The sequence below is a fragment of the Sturnira hondurensis genome, unplaced genomic scaffold, assembly GCF_014824575.4.
Source record: "Sturnira hondurensis isolate 20B ecotype Veracruz unplaced genomic scaffold, ASM1482457v3 Scaffold0001872, whole genome shotgun sequence".
Lineage (NCBI taxonomy): Eukaryota > Metazoa > Chordata > Mammalia > Chiroptera > Phyllostomidae > Sturnira > Sturnira hondurensis.
The window spans coordinates 5,734,957-5,757,151 of NW_028074503.1; the positions used below are offsets into that span (position 1 = coordinate 5,734,957).

A 22,195-nucleotide genomic window follows, 5' to 3' on the forward strand; every position below is an offset into this window, starting at 1 on the left:
ATGACAGTGTTTAATCCCTTATTCGTTTATTTATTTACTTACTTATAGATTTTAATTTATTTATCTTTAGAGGGCAAGGGAAGGAGAGAGGGAGAGAACATCAGTGTGTGGTTGCCTCTCGCGCGTTCCCTGCTGGGAACTGGCCTGCAACCCCGGCATGTGCCCTGACTGGAAATTTGAACCACGATCCTTTGGTTCGCAGGCCTATGCTCAATCCACTGAGCTCCACCAGCCAGGGCTAATCCCTTTTTTAAATATGTGTGGAATCTATAATTCAGAGCTTTCAAAGTTTGCTGAAGGTACAGCTAAAAAGTGATGGAGCCGTATTCACACTTAAATTTGTAAGTTCCAAAGCCTCTGCTCTTTGCAGTGTCATGCAGTTTATTCAGTACACATTTGTATATTAGTTTATCATCATTGTGAATATGAAACCCAGATATGTATCATAGAAGGCCATTTAGGTTTGTTTTATTTTGAAGATTTTATTTATTTTTAGAGAGAGGGCAAAGGAGGGAGAAAAAGAAGGAGAGAAACATTGATGTGGGAGAGAGACATCAATTGGTTGCCTTTCACTCCCCCAATCGGGCCTGGCCTGCAACCCAAACATGTGTCCTGATCAGGAATCAAACCACTGACCTTTGGGTTTGTAGGACTACACCCAACCCAATGAGCCACACCAGTGAAGGCAGCTTCAGCTTCTTTAACAGTAAAATAGGCATCAAAATATCACCTGCTTCATAGGGTTCATGTGACAGTAAAATGAAGTAATAATGTGTGTTAAGTATCTTGCACAGTGTCTGGTTCACAGCAAGTATTTAATAAGTGGTAACTATTATTACAATAAATGGTAGCTATTATTACTTACTATCTCTTTTTCTCTTTTCCCTTAAACAGTGTCTATAGTTCTTTCTGCACATTCATTTATTATTTCTAGATATTTTGGCTGAACACTTAACATCTGCCAAATGTGGTGCTTTGCCCTAGGATTTCACCATAAGGGAGAAAGACTCATTCCTGTCCTTAGAGATATTACTATGTAACAGGGATATTAGATAATCAAATAAATAGTCCTGACAAAGCCTAAATTACTATTACAGTGAGAAGAGTGTGGAGCATCACGGGAACTCTAGGTGTTAGGGAGGTCCCCCTGAGGAAGTACCATTTAAGTAGGCATCTGAGAGATGAAAGAAAGATTTAAAAAGTGGAAGGGAAAAGAGGGCGGAGTTTTTTAGGCAAAGGAAATGGTGTGTGGGAAGACCAAGCAGCAAAAAATAACCATGTTCTGTGAACTGGAAGGCATTCAGGATTTCTGAAGCAATGGAAAGGTGGGACAAGATGAAGCTAGAATCGCACCATGTCATGGAATGCCGTTAAGGGAGTAATAGGCCTTGAAGAGTTTCAATGTGGTTACTGTCATTCTCTAGGCCTATTCTGTCTTTCTAGTAACAGACTGCATTTGTCCCACCACAGAGGTACTCCCATGATCCAGGCAGAATCAGTTTCCATCCTCCTGGCCACAGTGATGAGCATGTGACTCAAATCTAGCCAATATAAATCCATTCTTAGGACTTTTTTAACTAGAGAGAGAAGTAGCTTTTTTCTCTGGGAGACTGTTAGGATGTCAGTCCAGGTTGCCAGTGGCCATATTTTTTTCCATATGGAGAAAACCTCTCTGCGTTAAGAATAAAATTACAATCCCTAGATCCTTTTGTTTCCAAGCCAACTCTATGCTTTCTTAATTTTTTGTAGTGAAAAATGGTCCCTACTAATACAGGTTTTAAGTAGAGGAATGGCACATTCAGATTTTCTTTTTTTTCTTCACATTTTTATTTTGTCAAAGATTTCTTAGACTACAGTATGATCAGTGAGTGGAGTGGATGAAGTCAAGACTAGAAGCAGGGAGACAACATAGAAGTCTATGAAAGTGGTCCCGGTGAAAGATGACCCAGAGGGCTTAGCCTATATGTACAGATTCCTTACCCATAGAGACTGTGAGGCAACTGAATATGCATGTTGGGTATTAGGGGGTTGTTGTGGGCTGGAGACAGTAATTTTGAAGTGTGTTCTTTCTCACCCTTCTGAAAACCTATGTTGACAGTCAAGTAAATGAGTGTTGTTGATTACTCTTCTTCACTCAAGAAGACAAAATATAGACCTTAGACTGTATAGACTATGTGGAGGACAGCCTACAACCTTGAGGGACCTTAGTGACTAATGTATAGTGTACTTTGGCTAAACTGGGAGGAGGAGTGGGGGTATAAACCAGGTTGCTGCGAGCTGAGGGATGGTGATGATATTTGGCTTTTGAAGTGCGCGTTGAAAGGGGTAGGGCTGAAGTGAAGAGGTCTTTAAGATTTTGTTTAGATAAGAGAGACTTTACTATATGTTTCAATGTTGGTGAGAAAAAGCCAGTAGATAAAGTTGAGTTTTATTTGTTTTTAGGTTGATATGATTCATTTTTAACATTTTATTATAGAATATTTCAAACGAAAAGTATATATAAAGGAAACAGTATAATGAACCTCTGTATACCAGTTTCCCAGCTCCAACAGTTGTCAGCATTTTACTGGTCTTCTTTTTTCTTTACCAACTTTTACCCCTTTCCAGTGGGATACTTTCCATTGAAAATTTTATTGAGACAATTTTAGGTTTACATGCAGTTGTAAGAAACTTGTATGCTTTGCCCATTATCTGCCAATGGTAGCATTTTGCAAAACTATGGTTCAATTAGGATAGTGATATAATAGCCTGACATTAATTTAGCAGTCAGGATATCAACATTGATAAAAGCCACCTAATATTTCTCCAATTTACTTGTTTTCTTTGTATGTATATATTTTAAAGTTTTTTAAATGATTTTTTAAATTTTATTTTTAGACAGAGGGAAGGGGAGGGGAAAAGAGAAGGAGAGAAACATCAATGTGTGGTTGCCTCTCACGCACCTGGCTCACTAACCAGGCAGTGCCCTAACTGGGAATCGAACTGGTGACCTTTTGGTTCACAGGCTGGTACTCAATCCACAGAGCCACACCAGCCAAGGCGTGTTTGTGTGTATATTAAATTTTATCGTATTTTTTTGCCTGTATATGTTCCTCTATCCATGGTCAAGATACTGAACGGTTCCCAACTCCAAAAGAATCCCCCATGTTGCTCCTACATAACCACGCGCACACTACTCTCCCCCTTTACACCCTCAGTGTCCATGGCTCTAACCTCTGGCGTATTCATCTGCCTTCCATTTCTAATATTTTGTCATTTCAAAATGTTGTGTAAACGGTATCATACTGTTTGAACCCTTTTGGGATTTGCTTTTTTCCCTTGAGGCTCATTCCAGTAGTTGCATATTGCTGCACATGGTATGGATGTATCATAGTGTTTAACTGTACACTTGTTGAAGAACATTTGGATTATTTCAGTTTGGAGCTGTTATGAATAGAGATACCCTGAGCATTCATAGCAGGTGATTGTGTGAACATAAGTTTTATTCCTCTGTTTATATCTCCAAATGTGCAATTACTGGGTCATATGGTAATCGCATGTTTAGTTTTATAAGGAATTGCTGAACTGTTGCTCAGAGGGGCTGTACCATTGTACATTTTCACCAGCACTGTATGACTTACTGAGTTTCTACACATACTTTCCAGCATTTGGTGTTACTGTTTTTCATTTTAGCCATTTTGATAAGTATATAGTGGTACTTTATGGTTTTAATAAAACTTTTTATAGCCATTAGTAATTAATGATGTTGAGCGTGTTTTCATGTGCAGTGTGCCATTGTATATCTACTTCCGTGAAATGCCTTTCATGTGTTTTGTCTCTTTTCTAATTGGATTGGATTTTTACTGTTAAGTTTTGACAGTTCTTTATGTAGTCTACATTCTAGCCCTTTGTCAGATGTGTGGTTTGCATACCAGGCTGTAGCTCGTCTTTTCATCCTATTCACAGGGATTTTCACAGATAAAAAAATGTTTGGAGTTTTGATGAGGTTCAGTTTAACAGTTTTTCCTCTTAGAGTTCATGCTTCTGATACCAAGTCTGAGAACTCTTTGCCTAGATCATAATATTTTTCTCCTGTTTTTTTTCCTAAAAGTTTATAATTTTACATTTAAGTCCATGATACATTTTGAGTTAATTTTGGTAAGGTTTATGTCAGAATTCACTTTTCAGTGGAGTACTTTACCCCCATTTATTTTACATCCAGGTATTTTGCTTATTTTATATCCAGATAACATTTTATCTGTGAATATTTCATTATGCATCTCTAGAAATTAAAGATGACCTTTAAAACCATTTTCACTTCTAATAAAATTAATACAATTCCTTAATACTTTCTAACAGCCTACATTTCTGTTTTTCCTTATTGCTCACACAATGTATTTTTATAGTTATTTTTTTAAGTCCAAATCTGAAGTCCATGTCTTGTACGTTGCTGTTAGCTATCCCTGTTTCATTTTTGAATAGCATCCCTTCTTTTTTTCCTGCTTTTGATGTCTTGAAGAAACAGGGTTAATTGGGTAGAGTGTCCCACTTCCTAGATTTGTCCAATTGTTTCCTTGTCCTCACAGAATGTACTGTTTGTTTGGTTTTTTTTAGAATGTATTGTTTAGAGAGGTAACCACAATGAATAAATGAGTAATAACAAATGTACTGATTGCAAGAACATAACAGGTTGCTTATAGAATAATAGAGAAGGACTCCTTGAAGTGAAATTTAAATTAAACAGACCTAAATAAGAGAACTGTTCTAAGCAAAGAAATGTCACATGTGAGTACTTGGAGGAAGGAAACAGAACCGTGTTTGAGAAAGCCTTGAAAGAAGGTAGGTAGCATGGCTGTAGGTAGGCATGGCTGGTGCTTGCTTAACAACAATGACATAATATTGAAGGGTAGGCAGGGGCCAGCTTTATAAGATTGTGCCCAGCTTTATAAGCAAGACTAAAGAGTCTGAAAACATTTTTCTAAGTAAGGTGAAATGCCATGGAAGGATATTAAACTAGAGAGTAGTTTGAACCTATTGATACTTTTAAGTGCTCACCGTGACTGCTTTATGGAGATTAGATGACAGTACAGTAGGGGGAGTCGGGTTGGGAGGTGGAAAGGTGAAGAGCTGGAATAGAGACTGGAAAACTTACTGGGTTGCACAGGCAACGAACGATGGTTGCTTGTACTGGAGTCATGATAGCAAGACATAGATAGCTTTTGCATGTAAAATGGACAGAAACTTTGTAACTGATTGGCAATGGATGGTGTAGGAAAGGGAGCTGTAAATGATGACAACTGAGTTTTTGGCTTAAACAATTCAGTGGATGGTGATTGATTTTCTGAGATGATTTTAGTTGCTGGGTTATAATATATTTAACAAGCGGTAAAATAGTCTTCTTCCTGATCTTCCAGTGTTTTAAAATTAGGAGTGGATATTGAATTTTATCAAATGCCTTTGTAGCTTTTATCATTTACTTTTAATTTTTGCTATAGACTTGTGTTAGTTAGGACTGTTTAAGTTGGAGGCACAGAAAATCCAACCTACAATAATTTAAGCAAAAAAAATGAACCTATTCAATCAAGTACCCGAAGGGAACAGGGGTAAACCTTGGATTTAGACTCAATTATATGAATACTAGGGTCTTAAATGATGTCCACAGAAGTGGTATCTCTCTCTCTATGTGCCTCTTTCTCTTTCTCTTCTCCCTCTCCATATCTTTCTTTCTCTGTTAACTGTCACTCTCAGACAAGATCTCCTTAACATGTTGATTCCAAAAATAGGCCTAGACTCCAGGATCACAGCTCTGTTACAGCAGAGAGAATTATCCTATCTTCCAAACACTTCCAATTATTCTTTAAAGATGTACATTTTGGCTAGACTTGGTTATACATTACAGCCCCCACTAAAGACTCAGTATTTCTCTAAAAACAAAGTGCTGTAATCAGAAGGTCAAAAATAACAGTTCTACATTACCCAGTGTAACATTTATATTATAATATTTACTTTTATTGATGTTCCTAAAGTTCCTAGAATAAAGCATACTTGTTTGTGGCATATTATTATTTTTCTGTAACTCTGGATTCTACCCATAAATATTTTGTTTTGAATTTTTAGCATCAGCCTTCCTAAGTAAAAAACATTGGTAGTTTTCTTTATTTAGAAAATGTTATATTTGCCAGTTTTTGACATTGTTACATAGCTTTCCTAAAAACAGGAACATTTCCATTTTTAGCTGTACCATAGAATTATGTAAATAGCATGGAAATTACCCATAACAGAAGATTAGAAAGAATTCATTCATAAACCTTCTAGGACTGACACTTGTTTTTGTGGGATATTTCTTTTCTGAAATTGTCCCATATTTGTTAGTGAGACTGAGTTTTTCTTCTTTTTCTTAAGTGAGTATGGGCTGTTTTAAATTTTTCTAGTCTGTTATCCTTTCAGTCAGGTTTTCAAATTTATTAACTTAGGGCTATAATTTTCTAGATTGTATGTGTTAGCAGGTTTTTTTGTTTCATTTTCTTTAAAAAGAAGGAAAGATTATACACAGGGTCTGGCAGAAGTAATGCCTGCTTGAGTGTGGTTGGTATGGTAATAATAGAGGTGTGATAATTTATAGGTGAACATTTCACCTAAATGTCATATGGTGTGCTTGAGTATGATATTATTATGTTAGAGAATTACATGCTTATGATTTTCTAATAAAAGATTTTGATAAAAAGAGGTGCTATTTGTGTCAGGCCCTGTGTATAGGATGCTTTGGATTTGGGTCAGCTATGTAGGTAATGGGATGGGGCAGATGAAGAGGAAGAGGGGTAGCCCATGGGGACAGCAGGCAGTGGGGGCGGCAGGTGAGGTGGGAGTTGTCAGGGCCCAAGTGCTTTCACTGCCAGCATGTTTGACTGGCTTTTCAGCACCTCCCTCTGAGGCCAATCAGTCGTGTAAATCTACACCTCTCTTCCTCCTTTTTCCTTCCCTTCTCTCCTCCCTCCCTTTCCTGCCATCTCTGGGATGAGATAACTGCCTGTAACTCAACCCTCCAAAGGTTAGCCCTGTACACAACTCCTGGGCTATGGTGGTGCCTCTTTGAAGAGATGCCCAACCTTGTGACCCAACCTGTTGGCAGTTTGAATTTTATTAAGTTGAAAATTGTTTAGGCGAGAGTTATAAAAATTATTGTATTGTCTTGTGATCAGTGAATTTAAATTGGTTTGTTTCAGTTTAGGAAATATTTTGAGATTTTCTTTGGGTCCTAATATATGTGAAATTGTTATAATGCCCCATGTCTTGATAAGAAGGCATGTTCCCTGTAGGGCCTGAACTTCAACATGTCTGTTAGGTAGGGTGGTGGTTAGGGAAGACCTCTTGGATAAACGGACAGAATGCAGTGAGGGAGCAAAAGCTTTGATAAATTGCCTAGGTTTTATTTAATTGAAAGATGTAATCTCATGTATAGTTCTATGTTTAATCTGTTCTGTATTTTTACTGCAAGAATACTAATTCAGAATGTGCCTCTTTTCCTAGTTATGTTTCATAAAACAGTACAACATAATCACACTTGACCACAAGACAATCACAAATACAAATACAAATACCATATCAAAATATTTAGATTACCATTGTAATCCAAATTAAAATTCTTATAGAGGATGTTCCGCCAAGATGGGGCTTAGGTAGATACACTTTGCCTTCTCGCACAACCAGAAGAAGGACAACAGCAAATTTAAAAACAAAAAAATAACCAGAATTGCCATAAAATCAAACTGTATAGAAGTCTGACAACCAGGGAATTAAAGAAAAAACAATCATACAGACCAGTAGGAGGGGCCGAGACAGGCAGCCGGGGTAGAGAGGACTCACAGCAAGGTGGTGGCTGGCAGAGCAAGTGGTCTTACATTTGCATGCAGATAAATCAGGAGGAATGTAACAGACCATGCAACCCAGGGTTCCAGCTTGGAGAAATAAAGCCTCAAAGCCTCTGGCTGAAAAAACCTGTGGGGAATCAGGTAGCAGGAGAAACTGTCAGGCTCACAGGAGAGTTTGTCGGAGAAACCCACAGGGTCCTAGAACTTACACAAAAGCACCCACCCAGGAACCAGCACCAGAAGGCCCCAATTTGCTTGTGGGTAGTGGCAAAAGTGACTAAAAGCCAGCCAAGAGCTGAGCAAGCAGCATTGTTTCTTCTTGAACCCCTTCCCCACAGATAATCCCACCACTCTGGATTGCCCTGCCCTGATAAACACCTAAGGCTCCACCCCTTACAATGTGACTGGCACACCAAACAAAAAAAAATATGACCCAAATGAAAGAATAGATCAAAGCTCCAGAAAAAATACAACTGAGAGATGAAGAGATAGCCAACCTATCAGATGCAGAGTTCAAAACACTGGTAATCAGGATGCTCACAGAATTGGTTGAGTGTGGTTGCAAAATAGAGGAAAAAGTGAAGGCTATGAAAAGTGGGATAGAGGAAAATGTACAGGGAGCTAACAGTGAAAGGAAGGAAAGCAGGACACAAGCAAATGGTTTACACCAGAAGAAAGAAATAAACATCCAACCAGAACAGAATGAAGAAACAAGAATTCAAAAAAATGAGGAGAGGCTCAGGAACCTCTGGGATAACTTTAAATGTTCCAACATCCAAATAATAGGGGTGCCTGAAGGAGAAGAGAAAGACCAATAAATTGAAAACATAATTAAGGAGAACTTTTCTAATCTGGCAAAGGAAATAGACTTCCAGGAATTCCAGGAAGCTCAAATAGTCCCAAAGAAGCTCAAAGAAGTTGGACCCAAGGAAGCGCACACCGAGGTACATCATAATTACATTATCCAAGATTAAAGATAAGGAAAGAATCTTAAAAGCAGCAAGAGAAACGGAGACAGTTACCTACAAAGGAGTTCTCCTGAGATTAGCAGCTGATTTCTCAAAAGAAACCTTGCATACTTGAAGGGGATGGAAAGAAGTATTCAAAGTCATGAAAGGCAAGGACCTACATAGAAAGTTACTCTATCCAGCAAAGCTATCATTTAGAATGGAAGGGCAGATAAAGTGATTCCCAGATAAGGTCAAGTTGAAGGAGTTCATAATGACCATGCCCTTATTTGAAATGTTAAAGGGACTTATCTAAAAAAAGATAAAAAATATGAACAGTAAAATGACAAACTCACAACTATCAACAACTGAACCTAAAAACAAAAACAAACTAGGCAAACAACTAGAACAGGAAGAGAATCACAGAAATGGAGATCACATAGAGGGGTATCAGCAGGGAGCAGGGAGAATAGGGGGAAAAGGTACAGGGAATAAGACGCATAAATGGTAGGTGTAAAATAGATAGAGGGAGGTTAAGAATAGTATGGGAAATGGAGAAGCCAAAGAACTTACATGTATGACCCCTGGTCATGAACTAAAGTACAGGAATGATGGTGGGAGCAGGGTGCAGGGCAAGAGGGATGAAGGGGAGAAAGAAATGGGATAATTGTAATAGCATAATCAATAAAATATATTTTAAAAAATAAAATTAAAAAAAAAGAAATCCACATGGATTCCCAGCATCTGCCGTTTTGGTTAAAATTGTTCTGTATTCATAGTTTCAACTTTTGTAGTATATCCAGTTTCTACTTATGTCTTCTTTGAGTTTTTTTTAGAAGTCTGCTTTTTCATTTTTATTAAATGTTTAAGAAAAACCATTTTCCTATAAGTCATGTTTTATAATAATTTGATTTAATGTTGAAACTGACAACCAATTTTGTTTTTTAAAATGAACTTTTCAGGTTGCAATTCGTGGTATCAATATAGTTGTTCTTGGGGTGGAAAAAAAATCTGTTGCCAAGCTTCAAGATGAAAGAACTGTGAGGAAAATTTGTGCTCTTGACGACCACGTCTGCATGGCTTTTGCAGGTACTTACGGACCTACAATAATGATAATGTCTTGGTGTAGTAGGGTAACACATATGGCCCCACTACAGTTGTTGTGGTGCTATATTTATATAACATGTGGAGCTATATTCCATTTTTTATTAAATACAAAGTTATGATTTCTAGAAAATCATAACTCTGTAAACCAGGATTTCTGATGGACATAAATGTCATAAGCTATCCATTATATTATCTTAATTGTAATTTTAGGTAGCTATTTCCTTTTTATATTTTTATTTTGAAATAAATTAAGACTGGGAAATTACAAAAAAAACTCCACAAAGTAGATCTCTTCATCTTTTACCCAGTTTACTCCATTGGTAACTTCTTCAAACACCAGTAAATTGACATTGTTACAAGCCACAGATTTTTTTGAGATTGCACCAGTTTTACATGCACCCATTTGCATGTGTGTGTAGTTTTATTAGATTCATGGAGCCATCACCACAATCAAGATACATAACTCTTCCATTACCACGAGGCTACCCATGCTATTGCTCTTCTGTATCTCTAACCTCTGGCAACCAGTAATCTCTTCTGCATCTCTATAATTTGCCATTTTTGAGGATGCTATGTGAATAGATCACATGGTATATAACCTTTTAATACTGGCTTTTTCATTAGCATAGTCCCATTGCAATTCATCCACGTTGTTGCATATATCAATAGTCTGTTACTGTTTATTGCTGAATAGTGTGCCATAGTATGGATATACCACACTCTTACAAAGAAATAAAGGACATGTTTCCGGCTTTTGTCTACTACAAATAAAAGTTGGAATAGACTTTTATGTACAGGTTTTCTATGCAAAAAACTCGAACACAGGTTTCATTGTTCTGGGATAAATGCTCAAGAATAAAATTGCTGGGCCATATGATAATACATGCTTTGTTATGTAAAAAACTGCCATGTTGATTTCCAGAGTGGGTGTACTATTTTACATTTCCCCTAGCAGTGCATGAGTGATTCATTTTTCTCTACATCCTCAGCAGCATTTGGTGTTGTTACTATTTTTTATTTTAGACCTTTATATAGGTGTGTAGGATATCCCATTGTGGGTTTAATTTGCATTTGCCTCATGGTTAATGGTATTGAACATATTTTCATGTGCTTATTTGCATCTTTATAGAAAATAAGACATGTTTCATGTTGGGGTTTTTTCTCTTTTTTTTTTTTTTTGAGAGTATGTTTATCAAAGCTGATGACAGTGAAACAAGGAAGGGCTTAGGATAGAAGTAGCTACAGGAGAGAGCTGAGGTAGGGCTGCTTTGGCTGTCTAGAAATGTGATAGGAAAGAGATGAGCCTAGGCAGGGCTGCTTTGGCTCACTGAGAAGTCAGAGAAATGGGCGCTTGGAGATGGCTCCAGGGGCTTAGTCCAGGTGAGCTGCCACTGCCCTTTGTTCCTTTGGTTGCAAGTCTCCTGGGTCCTTGAGGGTTTAGGAAATGGGCACCTGAGAGGGAAGAAAAGGGAGAAGGGAGGGACACGGGCATGTTCCCAGGGGCGAAGAGCATGCTTTTTTAAAAATTGTTTTTAATTTTTTTCAAGTCATAATTTTATATTGAAGTTTAAAACCCTTGTTGAGCAAAAAATAATCTTTACCTTACTGGTTTAAAAAAGAAGTTTTCTTGTCACAAAACAAGTCTTAATACAGTTTAAAAGATTGAATAAGAACTCGGAACTCCCACCACCCAGTGTGCTTAGACTTGTCTGTAGCAAGGATGACACTGGGAGCCCCGTGGGACTTTCATTCCACCAGACCCGTGATGCCACTGACCTGTGGGCTCCTGACTTGAGATCCACACTCACCTCTTCATCCGTGGACACCATCAGAGATCCAGACTTTACCCAGATGCTTGCTCTGCTTGCTTCTATTGTGTAAGCTCCCCGTCTCTGTGTGTAATATACATATGACTCTATTGGCTTATTGGGGAGATCTCCCCTTAATAAACCTGGCATTATGAGAAGACAAAAGTAAAAAGAAAATTGAAATCATACAAAGCATCATTTCTGTCCAAAAGGAATAAAACTGGAAATGAACAACAGAAGGAAAAATGAAAAATCCACAGACACATGGAAATTAAACAATACTCCTTAAAAACCCATGGATCAAAGAAAAAAATTACAAAAGAAATGAAAAAACGTCTTGAGATAAATGAAAATGATAACATACATGACGTATGGGATGCAGCAAAAGCAGTACTAAAAGGCAATTTTATAGGTATAAATGCTTACATTAAAAAAGAAGACTTCAGCAACCTAATTTTACATCTTTTTTTATTGTTGTTCTATTACAGTTGTCCCAATTTTCTCCTGTAGGTCTCCCCTGCCCTGCCCACTCCCCCCTCCCCCACAGTCAAATGACCCTGTCCTTGGGTCATTTATACTTGTTTGTTAACTAAACCCTTCCGATCTTTCCTTCCTTATTCCCCTCTCCCTTTCCCTCTAATTCCTATCAATTTGTTCCTTGTTTCCCTGTCTCTGGTTCTGTTTTGTTTCTTTGTTTTGTTCATTAGGTTCCTGTTACAGGTAAGATCATATGGTATTTGTGTTTAGCTGTCTGGCTCATTTCACTTAGCATTGTGCTCTCTAGTTTCATCCATGCTGTCACAAAGGGTAGGAGTTCCTTCTTTCCTTCTGCTGCATAGTATTCCACTGTATATATCTTAAGAAATAGAAAAAGAGAACAAACAGCCCAAAGCTATCAGAAGGATAGAGATAATACAGAAAGATTGAGGCAATGATATATAAAGTAGAGAATGGAAAAATAATAGAAAAAGCAGCAAACCCAAGAGTTGATTCTTTGAAAAGATTAACAAAACTGACAGACCTTTAGTGAAATGGACTAAGAATAAAAGACTCAAATAAAATCAGAAATGAAGCCCTGGCTGGTGTAGCTCAGTGGATTGAGTGTGGGCCTGTGGACCAAACAGCCACAGTTCAATTCCCAGTCAGGGCACATGCCTGGGTTGCAGGCCAGTTCCCGGTTCCCAGCAGGGGACACACAAGAAGCAACCATACATTGATATTTCTCTCCCTCTCTCCTTCCCTTCCCCTCTAAAGATAAATAAATAAAATGTATTTTTTTAAATCAGAAATGAAAAAGATGCTACTAATGATTTCACAGAAATAAAAGGGATTATAAGAGCACTATGAACAATGACATGCCAACAAATGAGATAACTTAGAAGAAATGGACAAATTCCTTGAACATACAAATTACTTCCAGTTCATCAAGAAGAATTAGAAAATCTCAACAGATGTTTAATAAGTAAAGAGTAAATCAGTAATCAAAAACCTCTCAATAAGAAGAAAAGTCCAGAATCAGATGTTTTCACTGGTGAATTCTACCAAACATTTAAATAATTAATACCAATCCTTTTCAAATGTTTGCAAAAAAAATCAAAGGACACTTCCAAACTCATTGTGTGAGGCCAGCATTATCCTGATAACAAAGCTAGACAAAGACACTACAAGAAAAAACTGTAGCCTGATATCCTTTGTAAATATTGATGTAAATATCTGACAAAATAGCAAACCAAAATTTAGCAACTATTAAAGGGATTAATAAACAGACTAACGGGTATTAAAGGGATTAAAGGGACTAACAGGTATTTATTCCTGGAGTGCAAGAATTATTCAACATATGAAAATCAGTCAATGTAATATACATTAACAGAACACAGAGAAAACTACATGATCATCTCCATTGATGGAGAGAAACAAATTTGACAAAATTCAACACCTTTCATAATAGAAACACTCAACAAGCTAGAAGTAGAAGAAAATTATTTCAACATAATAAAGTATGCATAAGAAAAACCTGCAGTGAGTATCATATTCCATGATGAAGCACTGAAAGCTTTACTCTAAGATTAGGACTAAGTCAAGGATGTCCACTTTTAAGACATTTTACTGAGTGAAATGAACACTCACAGTGGGATAATTTCTATATGATTCCAATTGTAGAATATGAGATAACTAGAGTCAGATTCATAGATACAGAAAATAGAATGCAGAGTTTCAGTTTGGGAAGATAAAGTCTTAGAGATGGGTGGTGATAAATGCCCAACAGTCTAACTGTACTTAATTCCACTGACCTATACCCTTAAAAATGGTTAAAATGATAAATTATATGTATAGTTACTATAATTAAAAAAATTTTTTAAATGTCTTGAAGGCTATTGTGATTAGACCTAGCACATTTTTTAAAAGATTTTATTTATTAATCTTTAGAAGGGAAGGGAAGGAGAGAGGGAGAGAAATATCAATGTATGGTTGCCTCTTATGCGTCCGCTGCCGGGAACCGGGAACCGGGAACTGGCCTGCAACCTAGGCATGTGCCCTGACTGGGAATCGAACTTCAATCATGTGGTTCGCAGGCCCACGCTCAATCCACTGAACTACACCAGCCAGGGCAGAAAAATGTTTTTAAAGAAACCATCTTTTTTAAAAATTATTTTATTGTTGTTCAAGTACAGTTGTCTGCATTTACCCCCCACCCCAGCCATCTCCACCTCCCTCCTCTGCTTCCATGACCCCTTGGTTTGTCCATGAGTCTTTTATAGTTGTTCCTGAAAACCTTTACCCACTTCTCCCCATTGTCCCCTGCCCCCTCCCTTCTGGCTATTGTCAGATTGTTCTAAATTTCAGTGTCTCTGGTTATATTTTGTTTGCTTTTTTCTTTTGTTGATTATGTTCCAGTTAAAGGTGAGATCATATGGTATTTGTCCCTCACCACCTGCTTTATTTCGCTTAGCATAATTGTCTCCAGTTCCATCCATGCTGTTGCAAAGGGTAGGAGCTCCTTTCTTTCTGCTGCGTAGTATTTCATTGTGTAAATGTACCATAGTTTTTTGATCCATTCATTTACTGATGGGCACTCTGGTTGCTTCCAGCACTTGGGTATTGCAAATTGTGCTGCTATGAACATTAGGGTGTGTAGGTTCTTTTGGATTGGTGTTTCAGGGTTCTTGGGATCTAATCCCAGCAGTAGAATTGCTGGGTCAAAAAGCAGTTACATTTTTAGTTTTCTGAGGAAGTTCCATACTATTTTCCACAGTGGCTGCACCAATCTGCATTCTCACCAACAGTGCACTAGGGCTGTCTTGTCTCTGCATCCTCTCCAACACTTGTTTGTTGATTTGTTTATGATGGCCATTCTGAGTGGTGTGAGGTGGTATCTCATTGTGGTTTTAATTTGCATTTCTCTGATCGCTGGTGATGCTGAGCATCTTTTCATATGTCTCTGGGCCCTCTGTATGTCCTCCTTGAAAGAGTGTCTGTTCAAGTCTTTTGCCCATTTTTTAATTAGGTTGTTTGTCTTCCTGGAGTGGAGTCATGTAGATTCTTTATATATTTTGGAGTTCAACCCCTTGTCCAAGGTATTATTGGCAAATATGTTTTCCCATATAGTTAGTTCTCTTTTCACATTAATACTGCTTTCTTTAGCCATGCAGAAGCTTTTAAATTTGAACAAGTCCCATTTGTTTATTCTTTCCTTTATGTCCCTTGCTCTAGGGTACCTATAAGGGAAAATATTGCTGCATGGAGTGTCTGAGATTTTCCTGGATATCTTTTCCTATAGGAACTTTTAGTGTCATGACTTATATTTAAGTCTTTTATTCACCTTGAATTTATTTTGGTGTATGGTATAAGTTGGTGATCAAGTTTCATTTTTTTGCTGTAGCTGTCCAGATCTCCCAACACCATTTGTTGAAGAGACTTTTTACTCCATTTTATGCTTCTTCCCCCTTTGTCAAATATTAATTGACCATAGTTTTGGGTTTATTTCTGGGCTGTCTTCTCTTCCATTGTTCTATGTGTCTGCTGTTGTGCCAGTACCAGGCTGCTTTGATTACAGTGGCCTTTTAATACAGTTTGATATCAGGTATTGTGATCTCTCCCACTTTGTTTTTTTTTTTTCTCAAAATTACTGCAGCTGTTCAGGATCATTTATGGTTCCATATAAATTTCTGAAGTATTTGTTCTTTATCTGTGAAATATATCACTGGTACTTAATAGGGATTACGTTGAATCTATAAATTGCTTTGGGTATTATGGACATTGTGATGATGTGAATTCTTCCAATTCATGAACACAGACTATGCTTCCATGTGTTTGTGTTTTCCTTAATTTCTTTCTTCAGTGTTGTTTAGTTTTCTGAGTACAGGTCTTTTACATCCTTGGTTAGGTTTACTCCTAGGTACTTTATTTTTCTTGTTGCTATATCAAATGGTTTTTTTTTCCTGATTTCTGTTTCTGATATTTTATTGTTGGTGTACAAAAATGCCTATGCTTTCTGAAAACTGACTTTGTATGCCACACTGTTTTGCCAGATTTACTAATTAGGTCAAGTAGCTTTTTGTGGACTCTATAGGATTTTCTATGTACACTGTCATGTCATCTGCATACAATGACAGTTTTGGTTCCTCCTTTCCAATTTGGGTGCCTTTTATTTTTTTTCTTGTCTGATTGCTGTGGCTAGGACTTCCAATACTATGTCAAATAGGAGTAGTGAAAGCAGACATCTTTGTTTTGTTCTTGATCTTAGTGGGAAGGCTTTAAGTTTTTGCCCATTGATTATGATCTTGGCTGTAGGTTTCTTGTATATGGCCTTTATTATTTGGAGGAATGCCCCTTCTACATGTTCCCACTTTGCTGAGTGTTTTTATCATAAATGGGTGCTGTACCTTATCAGATGTTTTTTTCCACATCTGTTCATATGATCATGTGATTTTTGTCTTTTGTTCTGTTTATGCAATGTATTACATTTAGTGATTTGTGACTATTGCACCATCCTTGCATCCCTGGGGTGAATCCCATTTGGTTGTGGTGTATGATCTTTAAACATATTGTTCAACATGGTTTGCCAATATATTGTTGAGGATTTTAGCATCTATGTTCATCAGCGATGTAGGCCTGAAGTTTTCTATCTTTGTTATGTCTTTATTTGGTTTTGGGATTAGGATGATACTGGCTTCATAAAAAGAGTTTGGGAGTCTTCCATCATTTTGGATTTTTTGGAATAGTCTGTAAAGGACAGGGGTTAGCTCTTCCTTAAATGCTTGGTAGAATTCTCCTGTGAAACCATCTGGTCCAGGGCTTTTGTGTGTCAGGAGTTTTTTTTATTACTGCTTCAATTTTATCTGTTGTTATTGGTCTGTTTTGGCTTTCTGCTTCTTATTCATTGAGTTTTGGAAGATTATATTTTTCTAGAAATTTGTCCATTTCACCTAGGTTTTCAAATTTCTTGGCATATAGTTCTTCATAGTAATTTCTTACAATCCTTTGTATTTCTTTGTATTTCTTTTGTATTTCTGTATCTCTCCTCTTTCATTTTTGATTGCATTTATTTGGGTCCTCTCTTTTTTCTTGATGAGTCTACTTAAAGGCTTACTGATTTTCTTAAAGGAACCANTCTTTCTTCAGTGTTGTTTAGTTTTCTGAGTACAGGTCTTTTACATCCTTGGTTAGGTTTACTCCTAGGTACTTTATTTTTCTTGTTGCTATATCAAATGGTTTTTTTTTCCTGATTTCTGTTTCTGATATTTTATTGTTGGTGTACAAAAATGCCTATGCTTTCTGAAAACTGACTTTGTATGCCACACTGTTTTGCCAGATTTACTAATTAGGTCAAGTAGCTTTTTGTGGACTCTATAGGATTTTCTATGTACACTGTCATGTCATCTGCATACAATGACAGTTTTGGTTCCTCCTTTCCAATTTGGGTGCCTTTTATTTTTTTTCTTGTCTGATTGCTGTGGCTATGACTTCCAATACTATGTCAAATAGGAGTAGTGAAATCAGACATCTTTGCTTTGTTCCTGATCTTAGTAGGAAAGCTTTAAGTTTTTGCCCATTGATTATGATGTTGGCTGTAGGTTTCTTGTATATGGCCTTTATTATTTTGAGGAATGCCCCTTCTACATGTTCCCACTTTGCTGAGTGTTTTTATCATAAATGGGTGCTGTACCTTATCAGATGTTTTTTTCCACATCTGTTCATATGATCGTGTGCTTTTTGTCTTTTGTTCTGTTTATGCAATGTATTATGTTTAGTGATTTGTGACTATTGCACCATCCTTGCATCCCTGGGGTGAATCCCATTTGGTTGTGGTGTATGATCTTTAAACATATTGTTCAACATGGTTTGCCAATATATTGTTGAGGATTTTAGCGTCTATGTTCATCAGTGATGTTGGCATGAAGTTTTCTATCTTTGTTATGTCTTTATTTGGTTTGGGGATTAGGATGATACTGGCTTCATAAAAAGAGTTTGGGAGTCTTCCATCATTTTGGATTTTTTGGAATAGTCTGTGAAGGACAGGGGTTAGCTCTTCCTTAAATGCTTGGTAGAATTCTCCTGTGAAACCATCTGGTCCAGGGCTTTTGTGTGTCAGGAGTTTTTTTTATTACTGCTTCAATTTTATCTGTTGTTATTGGTCTGTTCAGGCTTTATGCTTCATTGAGTTTTGGAAGATTATATTTTTCTAGAAATTTGTCCATTTCACCTAGGTTTTCAAATTTCTTGGCATACAGTTCTTCATAGTAATTTCTTACAATCCTTTGTATTTCTTTGGTATCAATTGTAATCTCTCCTCTTTCATTTTTGATTGCGTTTATTTGGGTCCTCTCTTTTTCTTGATGAGTCTACTTAAAGGCTTACTGATTTTCTTAAAGGAACCATCTTAATATAAATGATGGGATGATAACTCTGGTAAACATATCTTTCTGACCTTAATGGAAAGATAATTTTAAAGTATATAATTTTACAGTAAAGATAATTATAGTGTATATAACTTCTTTGGAGAGTAAAATGAGCATTTACTAATATTTTTCTTACATGTCAATTGATTTTTGAAATTATAAAATACCTAAATGTATGTTATTGGAGAATTGGTGTAATAAATCATGGTATATCTAAGCAATTCCTTAAAAATACACGTTTTAGAATCATACCAACTGAATTCTATACCAGACTCCATTGTCTACTACACTTGTGACTGTGGGCAAGGTATAGTGATGCAGATCTTGGCCTGCTGACCATACACAGATCCCAGATCTGTGTATGTTGTAGCTGCTAGTGAACAAATACACACAGACAACAGAAGTTCTGTGGAGAAAAAGGGACGACATGGCCACTCTGTGAGAGAGAGGGTGAGAGGGCCCCAGTCCCTGCCTGGCCAGGCTTTTATTGTTTCTTTGGGTACATTACATGGACAGTAGTCCTTATTTACTATGCACAGGTTCACTGCAGGAGATTACCTTTTACAGATAACTAAGGAAAGAATGTTGCTAATTACTTGGAAGAGAAGAATATTGCAGACCAAGGGGAAAAGTGGTTAAACCGGTCACACTCCATACTTGGGAGGTTTAGGTCAGATTTTAGGAAGTTACAGTAAGCATTTACTGCCTCAATTCATGGTGAGGGAGTTACCTTACCCTGCTTTTTAGCAAAAGCAAGTCTCATAGCAGTCTGGGTACAATGCAAGCCTGGTTCCCCATGGAAAAACCTCTTCGTGAGCATAATTCGGTACGCCACTCACTCCCCACTGATTTTCCACATGGAGGCTGGGCTACATTTCCACGCCATGCAAAGCAGTTCCCTACAGTATGTAACTGTTCCTTGTCCCTGTTCAGTCATCTGATAGTGTCTACTTGTTAACAAGGATTGAGTTAATACATAAGTATTTAGAACAATGTCTGGCATATGTAAGTGCTTAACAAATATTACTATTACCACTCCAACTACATCATTGTTATTATTTAGTGGCAATTTAAAAAGAAGGTAGTAGGATCTGTACCTATGGGCATGAGAAAGTATCCATAATATATGTTTGAAATAGTAGGTTACAGAAAATGTGTATGATACAATTCTATTTATACATTGTGAAATTATATGTTACCTCTTACTCTTTCTGTTGGAATAGTTTACTATGAGCACATATCAGAAAGAAATAGAGTTCCATTTTGAAAAAAATTACATTCTTTTGCTGATGTTGTTGTATTGTGCTTTCAATGTTCAGAAAACACCCCTTAGGTGAAAAAAATAAATGAATTTGAAAAGAAATTATTTCATGTAGGGGGTGGAATTCCATTTAATAATAGAAAATTTACATTGTGATATCTTCAGATAAAACTGTGGTATAAATTTAAGAGCACTACACTGAGAACTTATTTCTTCTGTGTTTACTTATTTATAAACAAAGTGAAATTACAATATTCAGTGCTATCTTTAAATAGAATTTGTTCTCTTTTCCTAGCCATTTAGTGTTGATTAGCATAATTGCCACTTACTATGTTAAAAGCAGACACTTACAATTATGTTATTCATATGGTTTGGCAAATTTATCTCTAATTTTTTTCCTTTGAATCAATTGCAGAACTACATTCTAAGTCTGATACATTTATGTTTTTCTACTTTTCAATATATTTACATTATAAATGGAAAATACTTAGAAATCTCCTTTCTGATCATATTTTTTAAATGAGCAAAGCTTTTAATTCATAGGATAAGCTAAATCAATCTCTTTCTATTCCTTTATCTCAGACAACATGTGCAAAAAGAAGAGAATCAGTTTCTCTTCCCTTAACTCATTGATTGTGATTCTTATAGCGGCATATTGACAGCTTCTTCATTGTTGACTGTTATTAGCCGTCTTCAGAGACTAGCTATTCTTTCAGATTTCTAGAAACAAGATTTGAAATGATATGGTAAGAGAACAAGAGTTTCTAACTGCAAGATACTGATGGTTATATGAGAAATGGATGTTTCAAAGACTTTGGGAATGAATTTTTGGGAAAAGTGATTTTAAGAGCATGGGGAAAGAAACAAAATGGCCTTGGAAAGGTCAAATGGAAAAGAAGTCTTAAATATAATAGAAATGTTTGCAGCTATTGCATCTCTTGAACTTTGTGGTCACTTCATTATGTTTTAACTGAAACATTTTGTTTCCCTACAGAAGTGTTAGGAATTAATTACATGTGTTTTTGGCGCGACAAAAGTAAGGCAGTGTGTTTTCTTTTCTTTTTTTTAACATTTTTTTAACATTTTTGATTTTTAAATTCTTAATCTTAGACAAAAAGCTAAGAAGAGATATTTCACAGTTATATTGAATGAAGTTTGAATTCAATGAATGTGTGTTTGATAATGAAGTATAGTATTCATTGTTTTCATAATAAGAAATTCAGCTTATTCTGTGGTTTAGGTAATAAGTATATTGGTTTGGGAATCAAGATAAACCATCAACCTTGGAACAATTTTCCATTGCTATCTTGCCCGAAAAACGTTTTTAAAAATATGACTACAGAGATTTAAAAATGTATATTTAATAAACCCAAATAACCACTCTAGCTATTGTGAATGAAACCATTTTAATCTTTGGGAAATAGTTTACTTACTATTAGGGCTTAACCATTGTTTTTTAAAGCCATTTTCTTTAAAAAGTAAATAAGAATGCATCAAATTAAGGCTTGAAGGAAATAGAATGTCAAATGAGTGAATTTTACAAAGTCTTTATAATGGATGTACATTAAAAGCACAAAGGACATCGTGAGAAAGATTTTATGGTAGCTAAACTGCTTGTGACAGTGAAAGAAGTGATTCTTTCTTGTAATGTATCAACTCCTTCTATAGGACTGACTGCTGATGCTAGAGTAGTAATAAACAGAGCCCGTGTGGAGTGCCAGAGCCATAAGCTTACAGTTGAGGACCCGGTCACTGTGGAATATATAACTCGCTTCATAGCAACCTTAAAACAGGTAAGCCAATAAATATAGCAACAAATTGCTGTGAATTTCCTCCTTTAGCATTATGGGTCTAGTCGTGGGACTACTTCAGTCATTTAGTCTGTTAAATCTGCCAGATTCCTGATTCTTTCTCAAACTTCCTATTCACACTCTTCACTCCAGTGGAATGAATTGACTTGATCACTAGGCATCCCAATCAGTATTGGTTCTGAGAATTATATTAAAATTTAAAAGAGCAAGACATCTAATATTTTAAGGGTATTTCTTCACTTCTGGAGATAAAGTAATGAGAACCATTTTTTAGAGTTTACCAAAGCAGTACCCATGATTCTTTCACCAACAAACTTAAACACAGCTGATCAGGTTCAGGTATGACTTCTGAATTCATGAGTAAGTACATTAACATAAGTATAATCGTGATATATACAAGTATTTTTCCTCTTACTATGTTATGTATTTTGTATATATGCCAACATAGTCCTTATATAACTAAATACAGGCAGACCTATTGTGCTTCACATTATTGCACTTCATGGATGTTGCAT

General features: G+C 36.5%; 1 protein-coding gene across 1 annotated transcript in view; it reads left to right on the forward strand.

Moving 5' to 3' along the window:
- Positions 1 to 22,195, forward strand: part of PSMA8 (proteasome 20S subunit alpha 8) — a 39,689-nt gene that overhangs the window by 2,584 nt on the left and 14,910 nt on the right. The window contains exons 2-3 of the mRNA XM_037036870.1: positions 9,757 to 9,883; positions 21,538 to 21,662. Coding sequence (XP_036892765.1) covers positions 9,757 to 9,883; positions 21,538 to 21,662 — 252 coding nt within the window. The remainder of the gene's footprint in view (positions 1 to 9,756; positions 9,884 to 21,537; positions 21,663 to 22,195) is intronic.